Source organism: Ranitomeya imitator, chromosome 6, assembly GCF_032444005.1.
Source record: "Ranitomeya imitator isolate aRanImi1 chromosome 6, aRanImi1.pri, whole genome shotgun sequence".
Classification (NCBI taxonomy): Eukaryota; Metazoa; Chordata; class Amphibia; order Anura; family Dendrobatidae; genus Ranitomeya; species Ranitomeya imitator.
In genome coordinates, this window is record NC_091287.1 from 196,214,263 (window position 1) to 196,235,649 (window position 21,387).

General features: G+C 43.4%; 1 protein-coding gene across 1 annotated transcript in view; it reads left to right on the top strand.

The window, feature by feature from the left end:
• Window positions 1–215: 215 nt before the first annotated feature.
• Window positions 216–21,387, top strand: part of TEX10 (testis expressed 10) — a 633,649-nt gene continuing 612,477 nt past the window's right edge. Inside the window, exon 1 of the mRNA XM_069730421.1 lies at window positions 216–734. Within this exon, the coding sequence (XP_069586522.1) occupies window positions 555–734 (180 nt within the window). The 5' untranslated portion in view covers window positions 216–554. The remainder of the gene's footprint in view (window positions 735–21,387) is intronic.

Below are 21,387 nucleotides of genomic sequence, written 5' to 3' on the forward strand. Positions count from 1 at the left end.
GACGCAGCTCCATCCAAAGCGCTGCCGGCTTTTGTACGCACGGAGGTCCCGCATGATCGCCATGATGTGTTCATTGTCTGCCAATTTTGGCGCCTCCTCAGAAATTGGCGCCTGGGGCCGCCCATGGCCCTCTGCTGTTCAGCACCTGATCGCTAGGGGCACAAGGTATTTTCCAATTATGGGAAATAGTTGGGACATTCTCAGCAGCACGGGTCACACTGGCAATAATCGCAATGCAGCGTGCTGCTACTATGGCCCTTTCTGCAGGAAGATAACGAGAATCTCAGCTTTCTGGACATCTAAGTGTCTTGAGATCCCTCGTCGTAATGTCCGCCTGCGCTTTCCGTACGGGACTGCAGGAAGTAGTTTTCTGTGACCCGGAAATAGAAAGCTTTATCTAGATGAGCGGGCGAGACTGCGTGCTGCTGTGACTGAGGGAGACGCTGACTGACTGAGGGGAGCCGTGATGCAGTGTTGACGGCCAGGGCAGCAACTCGCAACTTATTATAGGCGCCATTCATTCTGACTAAACTATAGCCTGCCTTAGTTCTGCTATGGGGAATAAAAGAAAACGGCAGCAGGATTTTCAGAAAGTAAAACTGAAGGTTGGAAAGAAAAAACCCCGAGCGGATAATGTGACCGACACCAATTGTAGGATCAAGTCCATTCGCCTCAGCGAGCAGCTGAGAGAGGAGGCGCTGCAGCCCAGCAGCAGAAGGAAGCGCGCCATAACGGTACCCGTCACTGTACAGATGTGTGCCTGTATGATTCCTGCTCACACTGGCCTACCCAGTGCTGCCATCATTGTTGGCTGCGCACTTCTACCCCTTGCCTTGTAGGTGGGGTTTCCACTTCTTAGGCTTTTGTGCCCACGATCCGGAATAGCAGCGGTTTGGATGCAGCTCGCCTGGACTGTGTCCAAACTGCTGCGTTAACACAGTGGATGGGGTATATAGCAATCCCAAGCCCACTGTGCTTCTATTTACCCCTGCGAAATCTCACCTGTGGCATGTGGCAGTTTTCCCCATAGCCAGTCATTGGATGCATTCAATCCGCTTCTATGCCTGATCGTGGGCATGCAGTATAACTTGTGTCCTGGTGTTTACCCTGAGCTGGACACAGCTGATGTGCATCTATCTGCGTTCATGGTCAGCTAAGGCTACTTTCACACTTCCGTCTTCTGACGGCCGTCGCAATGCGTCGTTTTGGAGAAAAAACACATCCTGCAGTTGCCCGCAGGATGCGTTTTTTCTCCATAGACTTGCATTACTGATGCATTGTGACGTATTGCCACACATCGCATCCGTCATGCGAATGATGCGTCGTGTTTTGGCAGACGCGACGCATAAAAAAAAAAAGTTTAATGTAACTTTTTTTGTGCGACGTGTCCGCCATTTCCGACCGCGCATCCGCGGCCAGAACTTCGCCCCCCTCCCTGCTCATCACAATGGGCAGCGGATGCGTTGTAAAACTGCATCCACTGCCCACGTTGTGCTAAATTTAGCACAACGGCCGACGGTCCCGTACCGACAGAAGTTTTGAAGTAGCCTTAGAAGTTTGCATGCTTCTTTGATTCCTCTCTAAGGCCAATCTACCACAACTTGTTTTCCTGTAGTAATCTATGGGATCAGTTCAAATATCAGTTTGTGTACCTCATAAATATCTTTTAATTATTAAATTTAAAAAACACCTTCCCAGTGACAACATTGGCAAAAAATAGCCAAAATAGAAAATTGACCAAAGGTCTAGCACATAACCTACATGAGGCCTATCTGTATCCCTGCCTTAGGCTAGGTTCAGATTGCGTTAGAGCAATCCGTTTAGCGCCTAGCGCTAGCGGATTGCGCTAACGCAATGTTTTATAAAGGGGTCGCGTTAAACGTCCCCGCTCTCGTAGATCTCCGACCTGCGAGAGCGGGGAACGGACCTCGGGCGCACCTCGGACGCTGCAAGCAGCGTCCGCGGCGTGCCACAAAACACCGGCACATCGCTAGCGCGTGCCGAAAATGGCACGCGCTAGTGATGCGCGTCCCCATTGCTGTTAATGGGCGCGCTAACGGACGCGTTGCATGGCGTTAATTTGGACCCTGAGCATTTGTTCTCATAACCCATTCAGCTTCATGTTGCAAGACAATTTTACTGTGGTTTCCTCTCCTCGAAGGGTACTTAAATATTTCTAAACCTGCAAAGCTCAACAACCCAGGGTTAGCATCATGCTTTTCCTGCATATGACGGAATAGCTAAGGCCTATACAAGAACTAGCCTCGTCTGTACCCTCAGGAAAAATGCAGGAATAGCTATGGAGGATATCCGCTTAATAAATGTAAGTAAAAGCTCGGATCCTAACAAGACACATACATGAACAAAACAAAAAGTGCTCAAGTGAACCAGTGCTCGAGATAAAAGATTGGATCAGTCTTACCAATTCAGACGGACATATGGAAAAAATCCCTTAAACTCCATGAGGGTGGTGGTTCCAGATTGCTAAGGGCCAAGGGTAGGGAAAGGTATACTGCCACTATCTTCCCTGTGAACCCTTAGAAGAACTCCTGTCCTAACAAGGACAGGCCACGAGTGAGCCCTGTTATGGGAATCCACCAACCAAAGTGTAGCCCTAAATGTCTCTCTTCTCCCTACGCGTTTTAACTCCGATGGGGGAGCATCATCAGGGAAGTTATCTGGTCAGAAGGGGTACCAATGGGTCCCCTCAGTAGTCCTACACAGGACAGTCCAAAAGGTCCATACAAGTCCGTATACGTATAAGTCCGTATCAAATGGGTCCCGCAGTGGCTGGGAAGTCCCAGAAAGCTAAAGGATTCTGGCTGTGTCTGCAGCTTAGGTAAGTTCCTGCATATGACTAATAAGGCGCAAAGAACCTTTTCCTGAGGTTATTGAACTAAAATGTTCTCTAAACCTCGTACACATAGGGCGAATAGTCTTCCCTATATAATAAAAAGAGCAGGGGCAATAGAGGATATACACCACATTTTTACTTTTACTTGAAATAAAGTCTTTAATTCTATGTTCTAAGGGACCTATTTTGAGAGGACTATGTGTTACCGTATATACTCGAGTATAAGCTGACCCGAGTATAAGCTGACCCCCCTAATTTTGACACAAAAAACTGGGAAAACTTATTGACTCGAGTATAAGCCTAGGGTAGGAAATGCAGCAGCTACCGGTAAATGTCAAAAATAAAAATAGATGCTCCATACCGTTCATTATTGCCCCATAAGATGCTCTATATAAAGCTGTGCCACATATAATGCTCCATACATTTCATTATTGCCCTATAGGTGCTCCATATAAAACTGTGCCACGTATAATGCTCCATACTGTTCATTATTGCTCCATAAGATGCTCCATATAAAGCTGTGCCATATATAATGCTCTGCACCTTTGATTATTGCCCCATAGATGCTCCATATAAAACTGTGCCATATATACCTAGAAAATTGCTCCAGACACTCAGATAATCCCTAGATCCAACGAGGATCATATAGGGGAAGGTCACAGACCAAGGGTCTGGGCATGCCAAATAGAGGTACGAAAGAAATAAATATAAACATAATTTTATTAGAGTATCAAATATACAAAAAATGCTATAGAATATAACAATACAAAGACAAAACAAGTTACAGAGAGAAGCAGCTAAAAAATAGCATGTAAAAGATGACAAAATACAATGCTAGCGATAACATGAAGAAAATTTGAGCACCCTACACTGACTGCAGACCAAAAATGCTGAATAATGCACTGGGGTAATACTCCCAAATGTGCACAAAAAGATAATAATGGGTACACCACTGTAATAATCCCCTAAAAGTGTCATGAGTGGCAGGGGATATATAACAGAGTCAAGGCAACGTAATTGCAAATGCATTAAGTGAGCTCAAACTAGTGTAACGTTACCTTGAGACATGGTTGCGGTGAATACCGAGGTGCTGCAGGCAGAGAGGGGAGCCATATAGAATGCTCTGCACCGTTCATTATGGCCCCATAGATGCTCCATATAAAACTGTGCCCCATAGATGCTCCATATATAGCTGTTCCATATAGAATGCTCTGCACCTTTCATTATGGCCCAATAGATGCCCCATAGATGCTCCATATAAAGCTGTAGCGCACAGATTAGAACGTCATTGCGCCCTCTGACCTGAAGAGTCAGTGCAGAGGATGGAAAGACGGAGCGGCGACCAGCGGGTGGAACGTGGACAGGTAAATATGTAATACCTGCTCCCGGCGTCCCTGGCTCCTTATCCCGGATAGATGATCTCCGGGTGCCGCAGCCTCTTCCTCTGTCAGCGGTCACTGGCACCGCTCATTACAGGAATGAATATGCGGCTCCACCCCTTTCGGAGTGGAGTCCATATTCATAACTTTAGTGAGCGGTACCACGTGACCGCTGAACAGGGGAAAAGCTGCGGCACCCGTAGACCATGGGACAGGCAGGGGGAGCGCCAGGAGCCCCGGAAGCAGGCAAATATGCGACAGTCCTCTCTCCCCCTCACCCACCGATCATGACTCGAGTATAAGCCGAGAGGGGCACTTTCAGCCCAAAAATTTGGGCTGAAAATCTCGGCTTATACTCGAGTATATACGGTAAATGAAACCGGCAGTAATTGCAAATCCCGCACTTAAAATTTCCTGGGTTGGAGGTGGTTTTTAGCCAATTTTTTTCCTCCGGTGTAATGCGATTATGCACCAATATATCACCCAAATTTTGTGTGCGTCTATAGGCAAACTGTGGATTGCCGATATTTATTTTAGCCGCAAGTTAAATCACAGGGCCCTATGAATGGGGTGCGGAGATTCCGGGTGTGTGCAGTGAACACATCTGGAATCACCGCACGTATAGAAGGGGGCGGCACTTTGGGCGGAGCGAGTTTTCCGCTCTGTCCAAAGCGCCGGCAATCCGGATAGTGGAAACATACCCTTAGGGTATGTGCACACGATGCAGATTTAGTGCAGAACTGCAGCAGATTTTTCTGCAGCAGAAACGCTGCAGAACTGCACTGTGATTTACAGTACAATGTAAATCAATGTGAAAAAAAAAAAGCTGTGCACATGGTGCAGAAAAATCTGCGCAGAAACGCTGCAGATTTCAAAGAAGTGCATGTCACTTCTTTTGTGCAGTTCTGCAGCGTTTCTGCACCCCTCCATTATAGAAATCCACAGAGGTAAAATCTGCACAAAAACTGCAATAAAAACGCACAAAAAACGCACCTGCGGATTCTGCCAGGAGATGCAGATTTAGTGCAGAAAATTCTGCACCACATTTCCTACGTGTGCACATAGCCTCAAAGCAGATATGTCCTCCAAATATACTGTTTTATGTAAGTGGAAGTCATGTTGACCTCTCCTATTAACCATAATAAAACAAACATAGGGCTGTTTGGTCAATAGTAACAGAGAAATAGTACACCGGGCATCTAATCCTGACTATTCTAGTCCATAGCACTTTCCCTTCCATCTAACTATGACTGGCAGTCTGCTGTTTGACCTGTCTATCTCTAGTTGCATGGAGTGTTCCCCTCATGAATACAGGTGTAAAATTTGGTTAATCCCATCATAACGCATGACACAATATACTGTGAATTTAACTTCATGTCAGGAACAAAAAGCAGATAACTCCTTTTTAGGCTACTTTCACACATCAGGTTTTCTGTTTCAGGCAGAATCCGGCTAATGTTGTAAAAAACGGATCCGTTGCAAATAGTGAAAAAACGGATGCAACGGATCCGTTTTTCTGCCGGATCCGTTTTTATATTTAACATGGAGTTTACAGTGAGTTCCTTCCTAGAGAGAGAGAGAGACTGCCTGCATGATTTGAATGGAAAATACTTTGTAATCCGGATCCGGACGCCGGATTCATTGTTTCACATCTCCGTTTCACACTTTTTTGTCTGGTTCCGTCACTGCGCTTTTTTTCGCCGCACAAAAAAAAGTTCCTCTGGACGTTTTCTCCGTCCCCCGGAAACGACTATTTCTCTAGTCACCTTCCACGACAGCCACTTTGGAAGTTGTCTTCCCCGCCCTAATAGGGGACAGGAACACAAAGAGGTTAAATACCCCTCCCCTTCCTGCAACCGCCAGTGTTTTCCTGTCCCCTATGGAAGAGGATCTGAAGGGGCTGCCGTGGCCAGTGATCGGAGCTCCACATGTTACCTTTACAAGCCGGGCAGCTGAGGTCGGGGGGCTTTCCTCTCCTCCTCTGGTGCTGCTCCCGTCTCCTTGCCTGGCAGGACTCAGGACCCTCCCGCCTCTCCTGCGCTTCCTCTGGGGGTAAAGCGGGGTGGTGACATGCATGCTGGGGGCCTCCTGTAGCCCCCCGGCTTCCTCCTCCTCCTGCTGCGTCCCAGGCGGTCCGCGCTGGGGCACGCTAGGTGAGGGCGCATGTCTTGGGGTGGCGCGTCGCTTCTTGTGCGCGTCACTTCTGGTCTGTTCCTGTCCGTTCCACGGCGGAGCGTGCGTTGGCCGGCGGTTTGTGCTGCATCGTCCGGGGCAGAATTACCTGGGCTTAAAGCAAGGTCTCCCACAGCCCCCCCCCCTTCCCAATTGGGCCACGGGGAGGAGGAGCACATAAATCGCTGACCCACGATCCTCTTTAAAGATCCGGGTGGCGAACCACCAGGTAAGGCTGTCTGACGTGACGGACGGTGACAAACCCCCTTGCTCTGCATCTGCAGAACCCAGTGTACCTCCTCCTACTGCAAGTTGCAGGTGTTGAGATATATATAGATAGATATCACAAAAAAATGGGCTTTAATGCCTGAACGGCGTTGCGACGTTTTGGATATGGTATCCTTTTTCAAGCAGTGAACATACAAGTAAGGTGAGTATGTATAGAAAACACACATGTTCTTCAATAAGAGGTCATTAACAATATTTAGGCTTTTCGGACATCAATACATATATAATCAACAGTCCAAATAAGTGCAAAAGTGCTATTATAATAAGTCTATCCAAATACATAATTTATATATACATGCCATAAAGTGCAAACTGGTAGCGGTTAAAACTTACTAAATGATCAATCCGATAAACTCAGGTGTCCCAATCTTATGAAACAAAATGATTGCACACTTACAATTGCAGTTTAACATGTCATATCTTCAACATCTTCCTAACGCTAGTGCGCATGACTGTGACGTCTGCTCAAGGACCTAAAGCATTATGGTCCGCATTTGCGCACAAGTATTCTGAAGGCAACGGCGCCATATTAGTTAAGGTACATACCCGTTTCTAAAACTATTACAAAAGGGGAAAACTAATATTGCTATTAATCTGCGCATAGACCCAGCAGTTTTTTCCCAAAAACTATAGTGCATATATATGACATCTTTTCCAGGACACAAGACATGTGTCCAAGACGGTAATAGCGCTATATCATATAGCATATCCCCCACATAGAGAACCACACTAATTTTCTCTTTTAGTAATATATAAAAGCTAATACATAATCTTAAAGTACATAATTGGCACAAATGGTCTGGGCATAAGCCCAATATATAGTGTAATACGGTCCCGGACCCCCCACAATTAAGCAAGGTGTCATGAACCGAAGCAGAAAGACATGGACCCAAAAGGGGTGGAAAATCCTTCATGTTTCTCATGTCAACTGCACATACGCTAAATGACCATATACGAGGGGCGATCCAAAAGTAATGATAATCAATACTAAACACAATGAATATAGTCAAAAAATAAATTTATTTTTCTACATAGTCTCCTAACAAGTCTATACATTTAGTCCATCTCTTTTCTAAACTTAGAATTCCCTTTGAAAAAAATTCTTGATCTTGACCCTCAAAAAAAATCCCCAACAGCGGTTATCACGTCGCTATTGTCGTCAAATTTCTTGCCCCGGAGGTGTTCCTTGAGCCGAGGAAAGAGAAAGAAGTCACTGGGGGCTTGATCTGGTGAATAGGGGGGGTGTTCCACCAGTTCAAAGCCCACTTCTTGAATGGTAGCCATGGCAACAGCAGCTTTGTGAGCCGGCACGTTATCTTGGTGAAACAACACTCCAGCCCGCAGTTTGCCGCGCCTTTTCTCCTTGATAGCCTCCCGCAATCTTCTTATTTATTCTGCGCAGTAGGAGCCCGTAATAGTGGCTCCCTTCTCCAAATAGTCCACCATAATAATTCCTTCAGCGTCTCAAAAAACGGACGCCATAACCTTCCCTGCTGAGCTTGACACTTTGAATTTCTTCGGCGTCGGTTCGTAGGCTCGTTTCCATGTCATCGATTGTTGTTTAGTTTCGGGATCAAAGTGGTGGATCCAGGTCTCGTCCATGGTCAAAAAACGTGACAAAAAATTTTCCTTGTCTGCTTGGAACTTTTCGAGATTTGCTATTGATATGTCAACTCGTTTCTTCTTTTGTTCGTCGGTTAACATTTTTGGCACCCAACGTGCGGAGACCTTTCTCATATGCAATTCTTTTGCAAGGATTCTTTGAATACTGCCATATGAGATCCCTGTGACCTCAGCTACATGCCTGGTAGTCACTCTTCGATCTGCCAATACAACTTCTTCAACTTTTTTCACGTTTTCTTCATTGAGGGACGTGGATGGGCGTCCTTCACGATGTTCATTTTCCGTCGATGTTCTTCCCAGCTTAAATTCCTTGGCCCAGCGTGCAACTGTGGAATATGGAGGAGAAGAGTCCCCCAATGTTTCCACCAAGTCGCTGTGTATGTCTTTGGTAGTCATTTTTTTCAAGCAGAGGTATTTGATGACAGCTCTGAGCTCGTTTTTTTCCATTTTGATGTTCACTCCTCGGCAGTTCATAATCAAATGAATGTAGCTCCCGGGAATCGTGGTCTATTTAAGTAATTTTTTTTTCCGGGACTAGTGGGTACCTAAGAGAGAAGAAAACATTTTATTTTAATTTCTGTGTGCAATAGAAATAACCGATTATCATTACTTTTGGATCGCCCCTCGTATATTAAGCCATAGTATTAATATTAATGTAAAGAAATACTAATAGGAAAAAATACCAAAGAAAAATCAATGAGTGCTATCCCAATATTTATTTATTATAACTTTAGAATTTCAATATTGCCATGGTATTAATCAACCTAACCCAAAAAATTAAATTATTTGTAAGTAGCGCCAGTTTCACAGTATGGGACATCTGAAAAAAAAGAAATGTTAAAAAATATATAAAACATAAAACAGTATTTTATAGCAATAGAGGTACCGTAGAAAGAATCACCATATTTTACATAATTTGATTCAGTTTAAAGTTTACATTAAGACCATGTGGCTTTAAGGTATTTAGTTTCATTATCCATTCCAATTCTCTTTTCTTAAAAGGAAGGTGCCATCAAAAAAAATTTTTTTTTTCAGAAATTGTAAAAATGTGAAGAACTAATGATTACATTTTCTTAAATATTATCATTTGTTTATAATTTAGTAAAATATGAAAAATAATATGAAAAGTTTGGGAATCTCCACTTTTCAACACTAGGGGGAGCAGCTGCTGAAATTTCAGAAAAACCTAGTGTACAAATAGCTCACATTACAGCACTGCAGTAAATATGGGCGGAGTCTGCTGACGTGTCTGATGTCTCCTCCCTCCCCTTCTGGGTGTTTGCTAAGGGATTAGAGAGGATGATATTCAGGAACCCAGAGAGCAGAGTGACTCTGCCGTATGGCTGCCGTCACACTAGCAGTATTTGGTCAGTATTTTACCTCAGTATTTGTAGCCAAAACCAGGAGTGGAATAATTAAAGGAAAAGTATAATAGAAACACGTCACCACGTCTGTATTTATCACCCACTCCTGGTTTTGGCTACAAATAGAGGTAAAATACTGACCAAATACTGATAGTGTGACGGCAGCCTTAGGCTACTTTCACACTAGCGTTTTTGGCTGTACGTCGCAATGCGTCATTCAGGAGAAAAAAACGCATCCTGCAAAGTTGTCTGCAGGATGCGTTTTTTCCCCATAGACTAACATTACCGACGCATTGCGACGTATTGCCACACGTCACAACTGTCGTGCGATGGTTGCGTCATGTTTTGGTGGACCGCTGCCACAAAAAAAGTTACATGTAACGTTTGTGTGTCGAGTCCACCATTTTCGACCGCGCATGCACGGCCGAAACTCCGCCCCCTCATGCCCAGACCTTACAATGGGGCAGCGGAAGCGTCGTAAGACTGCTTCTGCTGCCCACGTCGGGCATTTCTTTCACAGCATGCGTCGGTACGACGCACTGCGAAAGGCCCGTACCGACGCTAGTGTGAAAGCAGCCTTATACTGACAAGTAGACGATCACCGAGGATGGCAGGCAGCAAGGATTCTGGGAGATATGTGGTGGAGGGAGCAGGGTGACAGCAGCACAGAGTATTTCAGGAGAGCAGTGTGCTGGTCTATAGGGGCCCCCTGTTTGGTGCGCGGAGCAGCCAGGGATTGTACATAGAGCTCTGTCTTTTATACACATGGATGGGCAGTCTGCTTGCCTGCTCCACAGAAATCCAGGAAACATTTCTGCGGATTGAGGCCTGTTCTGATCCAGACTTTGCATACAGACCCCATTCCCCTCCTCAGATCCTGTCTTCCCCATCCTGTCCTGGCGATGTGTGAAAGCGAGGCGACAGGAGCAGTCTGGGGTGACACTGGGAAGGAAATGTAGCCATATAGTAACAATAAAAATGAGACCCCTCTCTTCAGCTACCTCACCAGCCTTCTCCTGACTGCACCTAACTGGAGGTCATGCTGTCCCCTCTATTACCCCAGACCCGCGTGCAGGTGCTCAGCCAGAACCACCATAGAATGGGTCCGCTTTCTGAAGATAATACTGCCATAGTGTTCTCACATAATACCGCCATACAGATCACACACAATACTATCAAATAGATCACACAATACTGTCATACAGTTCTCACATAATACCACCATATGGATCACACATAATACCGCCAGTGTTCTCACATACCGCCATATATATCACACATAATACTGCCATAGTGTTCTCACATAATACTGCCATATAGATCACACACAATACCACCATATAATTCTCACAATACTGATCAAGCATACCACCATACAGATCACATAATACCGTCATATAGATCTCACATAATGCCATAATACAGCATGACGCCCGCAGCTCCTGTTATCGCACGCATTGAGTTGTGTGTGCAATGGGGAAAGATATGCAGGGGGGAGAGGAGTGTATAGGAGAGGATTAGATACACAGCTCAGCAGACAGTATCACACAGGAGAGGATTAGATACACGGCTCAGCAGACAGTATCACACAGGAGGATTAGATACACGGCTCAGCAGTCAGTATTCCACAGGATTAGATACACAGGTGAGCACAGGATAGGATTAGATACACGGTTCACCAGACAGTATCACACAGGAGAGGATTAGAACGGCTTAGCAGACAATATCACACAGGAGAGGATTAGATACACAGCTCAGCAGTCAGTATCCCACAGGATTAGATACACAGGTCAGCACAGGATAGGATTAGATACACGGTTCACCAGACAGTATCACACAAGAGAGAGTTAGATACACGGCTCAGCAGACTATATCACACAGGAGAGGATTAGATACACGGCTCAGCATACAGTATCACACAGGAGAGGATTAGATACACTGCTCAGCATACAGTATCACACAGGAGAGGATTAGATACACGGCTCAGCAGTCAGTATTCCACAGGATTAGATACACAGGTCAGAACAGGATAGGATTAGATACACGGTTCACCAGACAGTATCACACAGGAGAAGATTAGATACACGGCTCAGCAGACAGTATCACACAGGAGAGGATTAGATACACGGCTCAGCAGTCAGTATTCCACAGGAGGATTAGATACACAGGTCAGCACAGGATAGGATTAGATACACGGTTCACCAGACAGTATCACACAGGAGAGGATTAGATACTTGGCTCAGCACAGTATAGTGATAGATGCACGGTCTGATGTCCTGTGAGGAGCTGCAGTGAGGTCGGAGCAGCACAGAGCCTCCCCCATCCCCCCTCTGTTACCTCTCTGCAGCTCCTGATAGAGGACATCAGACGGCAGCACTCCTTCACCCTCTCTAGGGATTACAGCCACACACCAGGCAGCAGAGGACAGGGAACGGCCGCTGACAGTGTGAGGGGAGATAGATGTAGCTGCCCCTCCAACAGCACGGCTCTCAGTCACAGTGGAGCTCACAGGTACACTCCACTGTAGGCTGAAGCAAGATGGCGCCGATCTCCTGCCTCTGCTGTGATGTGGAGACAGCCCAGGGGGCGTGGCCACATCAGAGCAGAGAGCAGCTTATAATGCTAGCTATGGGGTCGCCTCCCGACTGCAGATGTCTATGTCCAGGGCAGCCGTATTTGCAAACTGTAAGTGTCGTGCAGCTACACTTACAGTCCTGCAAATGAAAATGGCGGCGCCCAGTGGCAGAAAAAAAAAATGAATAAAAAAAAACAATAAATACTATGCACTTGAAAATAACTTATAAAAATAAGGAATTAAAGAGGTTTTTTTTTTTTTTACAATATTAAAACGCGGCACCTTCCCTTTAAGTAGCCGTACACGGTCCTCCCCTCTTCTCTGAATAGGTATCATGTCTATGATGCGAAAACGTAGTTGTTTCTCCGTATGCGATTTTTCAGCAAAGTGTTTTGACACAGGCAAGTCCATACGTTTTTTCCTTATGGTATGTCGGTGTTGATTGATCCGTGTTTTAAAATCACATGTTGTTTCACCGACATACCACAAAGAATAGGGACATTGCAACAAATGCACAACAAATTCTGAATCACATGTTAGAAAATGCTGTATCTTGTATTTTTCTTGAGTAACAGGATGAGAGAAACTGGACCCTTTAACCCTGCTGTTCTGTTGGTCAAAAATGACCGACTTTGAACTTCAATATTCTTTAAAATATTCAAGATGCGGCTCTGAAACCCGTGGCCGACCGACCCATCCTCATTTAAGTCAATCAACCACAAGTTTCAGAACCGCATCTTGAACACCCCAAAAAATACCAAAGTTCAAAATAGGTCTCCCCAGACCGAACAGAACAGCAGGGTTAAGCATTAAAGTGCAATTGATACATGAAAGACATGAAAAACAACCTTTCCTATCATGGCCAGAAAGTGTAGTTTGGCTGGATTTTTTTTAAAAGAGCCAATGTCCGATTTGACCAAACTTGAAGCAATAGTACAATTGCGTTTATAGGAAAAAATTGGTGGCTTTGAGAATTCTGGTACATGTGGTAGGCATTTGTGCAACATACCCCAATGTTTGTGTATGATGTTCGAAATCCCACCAGTTTCCTCACAAAATGCTGTCACAAACGGTATACGATCAAGTTCTTTTTTTCGTAAATCTTTTCTGGAAAAGGTCTTCTCTTTTTAATAAAACAACCTTATTTTTCTGGATTTTTAATACATTGTTTGGGTAACCTCTATCCCAAATTTTTTTTAGAGTACCCTCCATAGATTTTTTTTTTTAATGAGTCATCATCAATTTCAATTCTTTTAGTCCTAATCAGTTGACTAAACGGGATAGATTCCTTAGTTCTCTTTGGGTGCTGGCTATTATCCCCTTTCTGACATTAGACGTACTATCCCGTCGAAGTGGGGTGGGCCCCTGTGACCACCGACGGGATAGTACGTCATATGCGATCGGCAGCGCTCATGGGGGGAGCGCCGCTAATCGCGGCCGGGTGTCAGCTGCCTATCGCACGGACCGCCCCCGGCACATTAACCCCTGGCACACCGCGATCAAAGATGGTCGCGATGTGCCGGCGGTATAGGGAAGCTTCCCGCAGGGAGGGGGCTCCCTGCGGGCTTCCCTGAGCCCCCCGGAGCAACGCGATGTGATCGCGTTGCTGCGAGGGTCTTACCTCCCTCCCTGCTTGCTCCAAGCCCGGATCGAAGATGGCCGCGGATCCGGGTCCTGCAGGGAGGGAGGTGGCTTCACAGAGCCTGCTCAGATCAGGCACTGTGAAGCCTGCAGTGCTGCATGTCAGATCGGTGATCTGACAGAGTGCTGTTCAAACTGTCAGATCACCGATCTTTGATGTCCCCCCCGGGACAAAATAAAAAAGTAAAAAAAATTTTTTTCCAAATGTGTAAAAAAAATAAAAATAAATAAATATTCCTAAATAATGAGAAAAACATTAAAAAAATTATTCCCATAAATACATTTCTTCATCTAAATAAAAAAAAACCAAAACAATAAAAGTACACATATTTAGTATCGCCGCGTCCGTAACGACCCGACCTATAAAACTGGCCCACTAGTTAACCCCTTCAGTAAACACCGTAAGAAAAAAAAGAGGAAAAAAACAATGCTTTATTATCATACCGCCGAACAAAAAGTGGAATAACACGCGATCAAAAAGAGATATAAATAACCATGGTACAGCTGAAAACGTCATCTTGTCCCGCAAAAAACGAGCCGCCATACAGCATCATCAGCAAAAAAATAAGTTATAGTCCTGAGAATAAAACGATGCAAAAATAATTATTATTTCTGTAAAATAGTTTTTATCGTATAAAAGCGCCAAAAAATAAAAAAATGATATAAATGAGGTGTTGCTGTAATCGTACTGACCCGAAGAATAAAACTGCTTTATCAATTTTACCAAACGCGGAACAGTATAAACGCCTCCCCCAAAAGAAATTCATGAATAGCTGGTTTTTGGTCATTCTTCCTCACAAAAATCGGAATAAAAAGCGATCAAAAAATGTCACGTGTCCGAAAATGTTACCAATAAAAACGTCAACTCGTCCTGCAAAAAACAAGACCTCACATGACTCTGTGGACCAAAATATGGAAAAATTATAGCTCTCAAAATGTGGTAACGCAAAAAATATTTTTTGCAATAAAAAGTGTCTTTCAGTGTGTGACGGTTGCCAATCATAAAAATCCGCTAAAAAACTCGCTATAAAAGTAAATAAAAACCCCCCTTCATCACCCCCTTAGTTAGGGAAAAATAAAAAAAATGTGTTTATTTCCATTTTCCCGCTAGGGTTAGGGCTATGGTTAGGGTTAGGGCTGGGGTTAGGGCTAGGGTTAGGATTAGGGTTGGGGCTACAGTTAGGGTTAGGGTTTAGATTACATTTACAGTTGGGAATAGGGTTGGGATTAGGGTTAGGGGTGTGTCAGGGTTAGAGGTGTGGTTAGGGTTACTGTTGGGATTAGGGTTAGGGGTGTGTTTGGATTAGGGTTTCAGTTATAATTGGGGGGTTTCCACTGTTTAGGCACATCAGGGGCTCTCTAAACGCAACATGGCGTCTCATCTCCATTCCTGTCAATTTTGCATTGAAAAGTCAAACGGCGCTCCTTCCCTTCCGAGCTCTCCCATGCGCCCAAACAGTGGTTTACCCCCACATATGGGGTATCGGTGTACTAAGGACAAATTGTACAACAACTTTTGGGGTCCAATTTCTTCTCTTACCCTTGGGAAAATAAAACATTGGGGGCGAAAAGATAATTTTTGTGAAAAAATATGATTTTTTATTTTTACGGTTCTGCATTATAAACTTCTGTGAAGCACTTGGTGGGTCAAAGTGCTCACCACACCTCTAGATAAGTTCCTTAGGGGGTCTACTTTCCAAAATGGTGTCACTTGTGGGGGGTTTCAATGTTTAGGCACATCAGGGGCTCTCCAAACGCAACATGGTGTACCATCTCGATTCCAGTAAATTTTGCATTGAAAAGTCAAACGGCGCACCTTCGCTTCCGAGCTCTGTCATGCGCCCAAACAGTGGTTTACCACCACATATGGGGTATCGGTGTACTCAGGAGAAAATGGACCCCAAAAGTTGTTGTACAATTTGTCCTGTTACCCTTGGTAAAATAAAACAAATTGGAGCTGAAGTAAATTTTTTGTGAAAAAAAGTTAAATGTTCATTTTTATTTAAACATTACAAAAATTCCTGTGAAGCACCAGAAAGGTTAATAAACTTATTGAATATGGTTTTGAGCACCATGAGGGGTGCAGTTTTTAGAATGGTGTCACACTTGGTTATTTTCTATCATATAGACCCCTCAAAATGACTTCAAATGAGATGTGGTCCCTAAAAAAATGGTGTTGTAAAATGAGAAATTGCTGGTCAACTTTTAACCCTTATAACTCCCTAGCAAAAAAAAATTTTTGGTTCCAAAATTGTGCTGATGTAAAGTAGACATGTGAGAAATGTTACTTATTAAGTATTTTGTGTGACATATCTCTGTGATTTAATTGCATAAAAATTCAAAGTTGGAAAATTGCGAAATTTTCACAATTTTCGCCAAATTTCTGTTTTTTTCACAAACGCAGGTACTATCAAAGAATTTTTACCACTATCATGAAGTACAATATGTCACGAGAAAACAATGTGAGAATCACTGGGATCCGTTGAAGCGTTCCAGAGTTATAACCTCATAAAGGGACAGTGGTCAGAATTGTAAATATTGGCCCGGTCATTAACGTGCAAACCACCCTTGGGGGTAAAAGGGGTTAAAGAGCAAAAGATAATTTTTATGTCATCTTTGAATACAATTGAGTGACAAGTTGATTATTTTTAATTTTACACTAACATCCAAAAACTGGATGTCATTGTTAGAATGCACAAGAGTAAATTTGATTGTCATCCACTGTATTCAAGTAATCATAAAATTCCATCAATGAATTTTCTGTACCAGTCCAAATTAAAAAGATGTCATCTATGTATCTCCACCACACAGTTACATGGCTATAGTGGTGGGATACATAGATAAAATCCTCTTCAAGAACACTCATAACTATATTTGCATATGCGGGCGGGACATTCCATGTCAAGTGAACCAATGATTTTTTTCCACTATATTTTAATTCTTTTGAGATTTTGTTATTTGGTAATAGTGTGTCAGAAAATGCAAAATGTGAAGGAAAAAAAAAATTCTAGATTTTTTTTTTTTAATTTTTTTTTTATTGATTTTCAAAGTTTGGAAAAAGTGCTTATTTCGGTGTTGCCTGCCTTTACATTTCTCCCCATAACTCAAACTAGAAAAGAGAAACAAAATAAACACTATTCTATTCAGAACTGTACAGGCTTTCACCAGATATGTCACAAGAGTATTTTTGATGATAATTTACCTATGCGAACGCAAGCGCAAAACTTTAAAACGCATTTCAGAAAAAAAATTTAAGAATTTCAAAATTTGCACATGTGCCTGCTATGCTCCTAGCCACATCTGTACCAAAATACAAGCTGGGATCATATTTTAAAAAATAAAACTATTCGTGTCAAATCTCGCATTCAGATCTGTTCAGCCTGTGGTCTAACAGTGTGGAGTCTATATTTACCAAATAATCCATGATTTTTAGATATTCCTGTATTATTTTATGTTACAGTTTAGAAGCAGGAGAGGGCAGAGGAGAAAGCTTTGCCAGGAGTAGACAGTGAACGCAGAGCAGATGACAGGCTCCAGCTTCCAGACGCCATATTCACACCAAATCTTATCACCCAGGCAACTCCTCAAATGGAGGGAGAAAAATATTCTTAACATCCAGTTCATGTATTGTACAAACCAGGACTACGAAGAGGAGAGTTTGTGAAAACATCGGTTACAGGAAGCAGAAAGGGGACTCGGCACTGTCATCCCATGTTGTGAAACAGAAATAAAAACAAGGGTTTCTTAATTCAGCAAAGAGAGTGACGTCCATGAAGTGGTAGAAGGCGGCACGAGATCGGCAATGGATGGCATAACTGGTGATGTGACCTGTGAATATGATCGGTGCTGGTGGCGGCTACTGTACTCTCCAAAGATTATGAAAATGAAGAAGTAGAAAGGACTTTTCTGCAGCTTATGGTCCAGCGCCGTCCTTTGTGTATCCAAGAAAACCAGACGTAAAAGTTAACAAAAATCAGATATTGACTCAGGTGGAGCCGAGCACCATGACAGGCCGTACATACTGAAACAAAAGGAAATGGCCATTGCTAGTAAGCACTTATGGACAAGATGACATTTCACCCACTAGAAGGGACACATTGATGATAAAAGGCCAGTGTCAAAACCTACCATTAAGGCTGTGTGCACACGTTGCTGTTTTTTCGCGTTTTCCCCCGATAAAAACGCAATAAAACCGCAAAGAAACAGCATACAATAAGCATCCCATCATTTTGAATGAATTCCGCATGTTTTGTGCACATGATGGGTTTTTTTTCCGCGAAAAAAACGCATCGCGGTTAAAAACACAGCATGTTCATTAATTTTGCGTTTTTTTTTTGCGGATTTCCCACTACAAAATGCGTTGGAAAATGTCCGGAACAAAAAAAGTGGCAAAAACGCATGCGGATTTCTTGCAGAAAATTTCTGGTTTTTCTCAGGAATTTTCTGCGAGAAATCCTGAACGTGTGCACATAGCCTAATTGTTTTGATTAGTTCATATTTTATAGAACGAGGATTTAACTACTGTACTATTCCTCTTAAACACTTCATAAATGACATGTTTAGTGATTATAATAGAAAAAAATTGTTACATGTATAAATGGGTGGTAAAAATATTAATTCTTTTAATCGTGTTTTTAAGATAATTAGGATGAGACTGTATTTGGAAAATCACACTTGAGGATAGGATCACCTTTTGTCTTTTGGCTTGTTCAATGATTTCAGGTTGAAAATGCTGAGCAAGTTGTGTTATGATGATTAAGATCTATTTATTCTGGAACTTCGGTATTTGTTTTTTGTGTTTCTTTATTGTTGCATATAAATGTTGAATTCAGTAAGTTGTAATTTGAAAAGAAAAAGGGAAGAAACTCACACAAACATAAAATCAGATGATGCATGGCTTAAAAAAAAAATTACAAATTTGACAGGTCCCAAGTTGAATCCCTGTACAAATATAAACAAGAACACAAGTAACACACATGCATGTTTTCACAATTTTAAAACATACTTTTTTTTCACAATTGCGCATCAAAATTTTGAGTTTGATTTCTCCAAAACAAAATATCAAGAAACAGTCTTGACATATCAAATGAAAGCCTGTACCGTTCTGAGAAAATTGATGCCTCTCCCACCTCTTTATCTTAATTCTATCCCGAGATATGATAAAAAGTGTAAAGCCATCCCAGGACACAATCTGCACTTTTTCAAAACTTTAAAAAATCTGTAAAAGATTAACTGATGAAGAGAAAAAATTATAAACTTTTAATTTGTAATTAACTAAAGTTGTACTTCATAAAAACAAAAAAATAAAAAAAATCTAAACACGTCAGGTAAAAAAAAATATTCATATTTGGATCACTTGGAATGACCCGGGCGCCATGTTAGCGCCCATGGCGACTCCCTGTAATTGCAAATAAAAAGTGTCACCAAACAAAAAAAAATAATTCTGGTCAATACCAGTTCCGAGAGTTGTAATATAAATTTTCTTGTTTCCGCAGAATATTGAATAGTCCGCAACCTTTTATTCACTGGATCAAGGCCTTTTCCATGTTCAATAGATGTGTAGAGTGATGTTACATCAAATGATGCCAAAATCACATCACCCACTATTTCTATTCTACTGAATTTTTTTCAAGAAAATCCGTGGTATCTCTGATGAATGACTCTGCATCGTTGGTAATTGAATTAAGAATTCTATCAAGAAAAATTCCAATATGGGATAAGATGGAATCACAACCTGAGACAATAGGCCGACCAGGAGGATGCACGAGAGACTTATGTATCGCTGGCAAAATGTATGTCACCGGTGTGATTGGACACCTTACAGTCAAGTATTCATATAAATCTTGATCAATTATCTGCATTTCAAGAGCGTTATCAAGGATGAATTTTATATATCTAGCAATATCAAATTTAGGGTCATGAGAGAGTCTCTCGTACACCTTCGGGTCAGCCAACTGTCCATAAATTTCCTCAAGGTAATCTTTTTTTTTTTTTTGGTGTGTCCATAATGACAACTGCACCACCTTTATCCGCATTTTTTATAATTATACCATCATCATGGGCCAAATCATGCAGAGCCTCCATCTCACCTATTGACCTATTAGGATGAGAAAATTCTTTTGTACATTTACTTTTCAATTTTTCCAAGTCATTATTCACAGCTGATATAAATGCCTCTATTACAGAGGAATTTTCAGGAGGAATAAAACTACTTTTTTTAGTCAAGGCCAATTGTTTAAGATTCAGATCACTATTGGAGATTTTTTTCTATTTGTGTTTTTACAAAACCATTCCGTTAACTTAATAGATCTAAAGAATCGCTGAATGTCAATATTCAATTGGAACCAGTTCACATGTGTGCTCAAACCAAAAGACAGTCCCTTATTTAAAACTGATATTTGGGGGGACGTGGCCTGACTGCGAAGGAGAGCGGTCGCACACCGTGGGAGCTCTTGCCTGGCTCGGGGTCTCTCCCTAAAATACCGTCCCCGCTGTGAAAGTCTGAGCTCCGGGAACAGCTGGAGACGCTCTGCTCGACCCTGAGGGCATTCTTGGATGAAAGGCTCACCTTGCCCCAGCGCGGGACTGATTGACCCCGGAGGAGAAGGAGTGAAGTGAGGGAGGCGCCGCCATCTTGGGCGTCCCACAGGCTGAGAGCGCCAAAGACTTCAGCAGCTCTGGGAAGGTATGAGCAGCCCCTCACCGGGCTTCCTTCCCCTGCCTCAGCCCACAGCTTACATGGCCGCTGCTTACCTGCATCGGAGTCCCCTGTGGTCCGGTGTCTCGTGCGGCGCTCTGGGTTGTGGCTGCTAGGCCCCGGCTGCTGCTCCCTGCCTGCGGCGCTAAGTGAAGGAGAAGGAGGACGCGCCTGGCGGCAGGACCGCTGGGTGGGATAATCGTCCTTAGCGGCGCCCGGTGTCCCCTTCGGCGGAATAGCGCGCCCCTGGGAACGGGGTGAAAGACCTGGGGATTTCCCGCCAAGCCCGGCGCCATCTTGGACCCTCCACAGAATACAGGGGGGAAAGATCCCTGCTGGCTGTGCACGAGACAGGGTCACTCCCCATCTACGGCTCGCCTCTGTGCCTCACCCCCTGCTGCCCCATACCCGTATACCCAGTACAAACCCCACATAATAACAATCTGGCTGCGGGTCGCATTGAGGGGATAGTCTGGCATTGTGCCCTGAATCTGGCTGTGTTAACATTCGGGCTGTGCTCCTGTGTCACAAATCGGAGACTTTACTGATTTTCTCTAGTATTACATGTGCCATTACTTAATATACTTCTTGGATTTTCCAGTGGCTACCAGCCTGCCTGATTTTACATAAGGACGCTGGAACAATCAGTAAGGTTCTTTGCTGACATCTTGTGGCGAAACCTGGAATAACGCCAGATTCACATTACATCCATCATCCTAGGGTGCTGGGATCCGGCTTACAGGGTCTCACGCACGTCCCCACTGAATATCGGGAACTCGGCCCGGGGTGGCTTG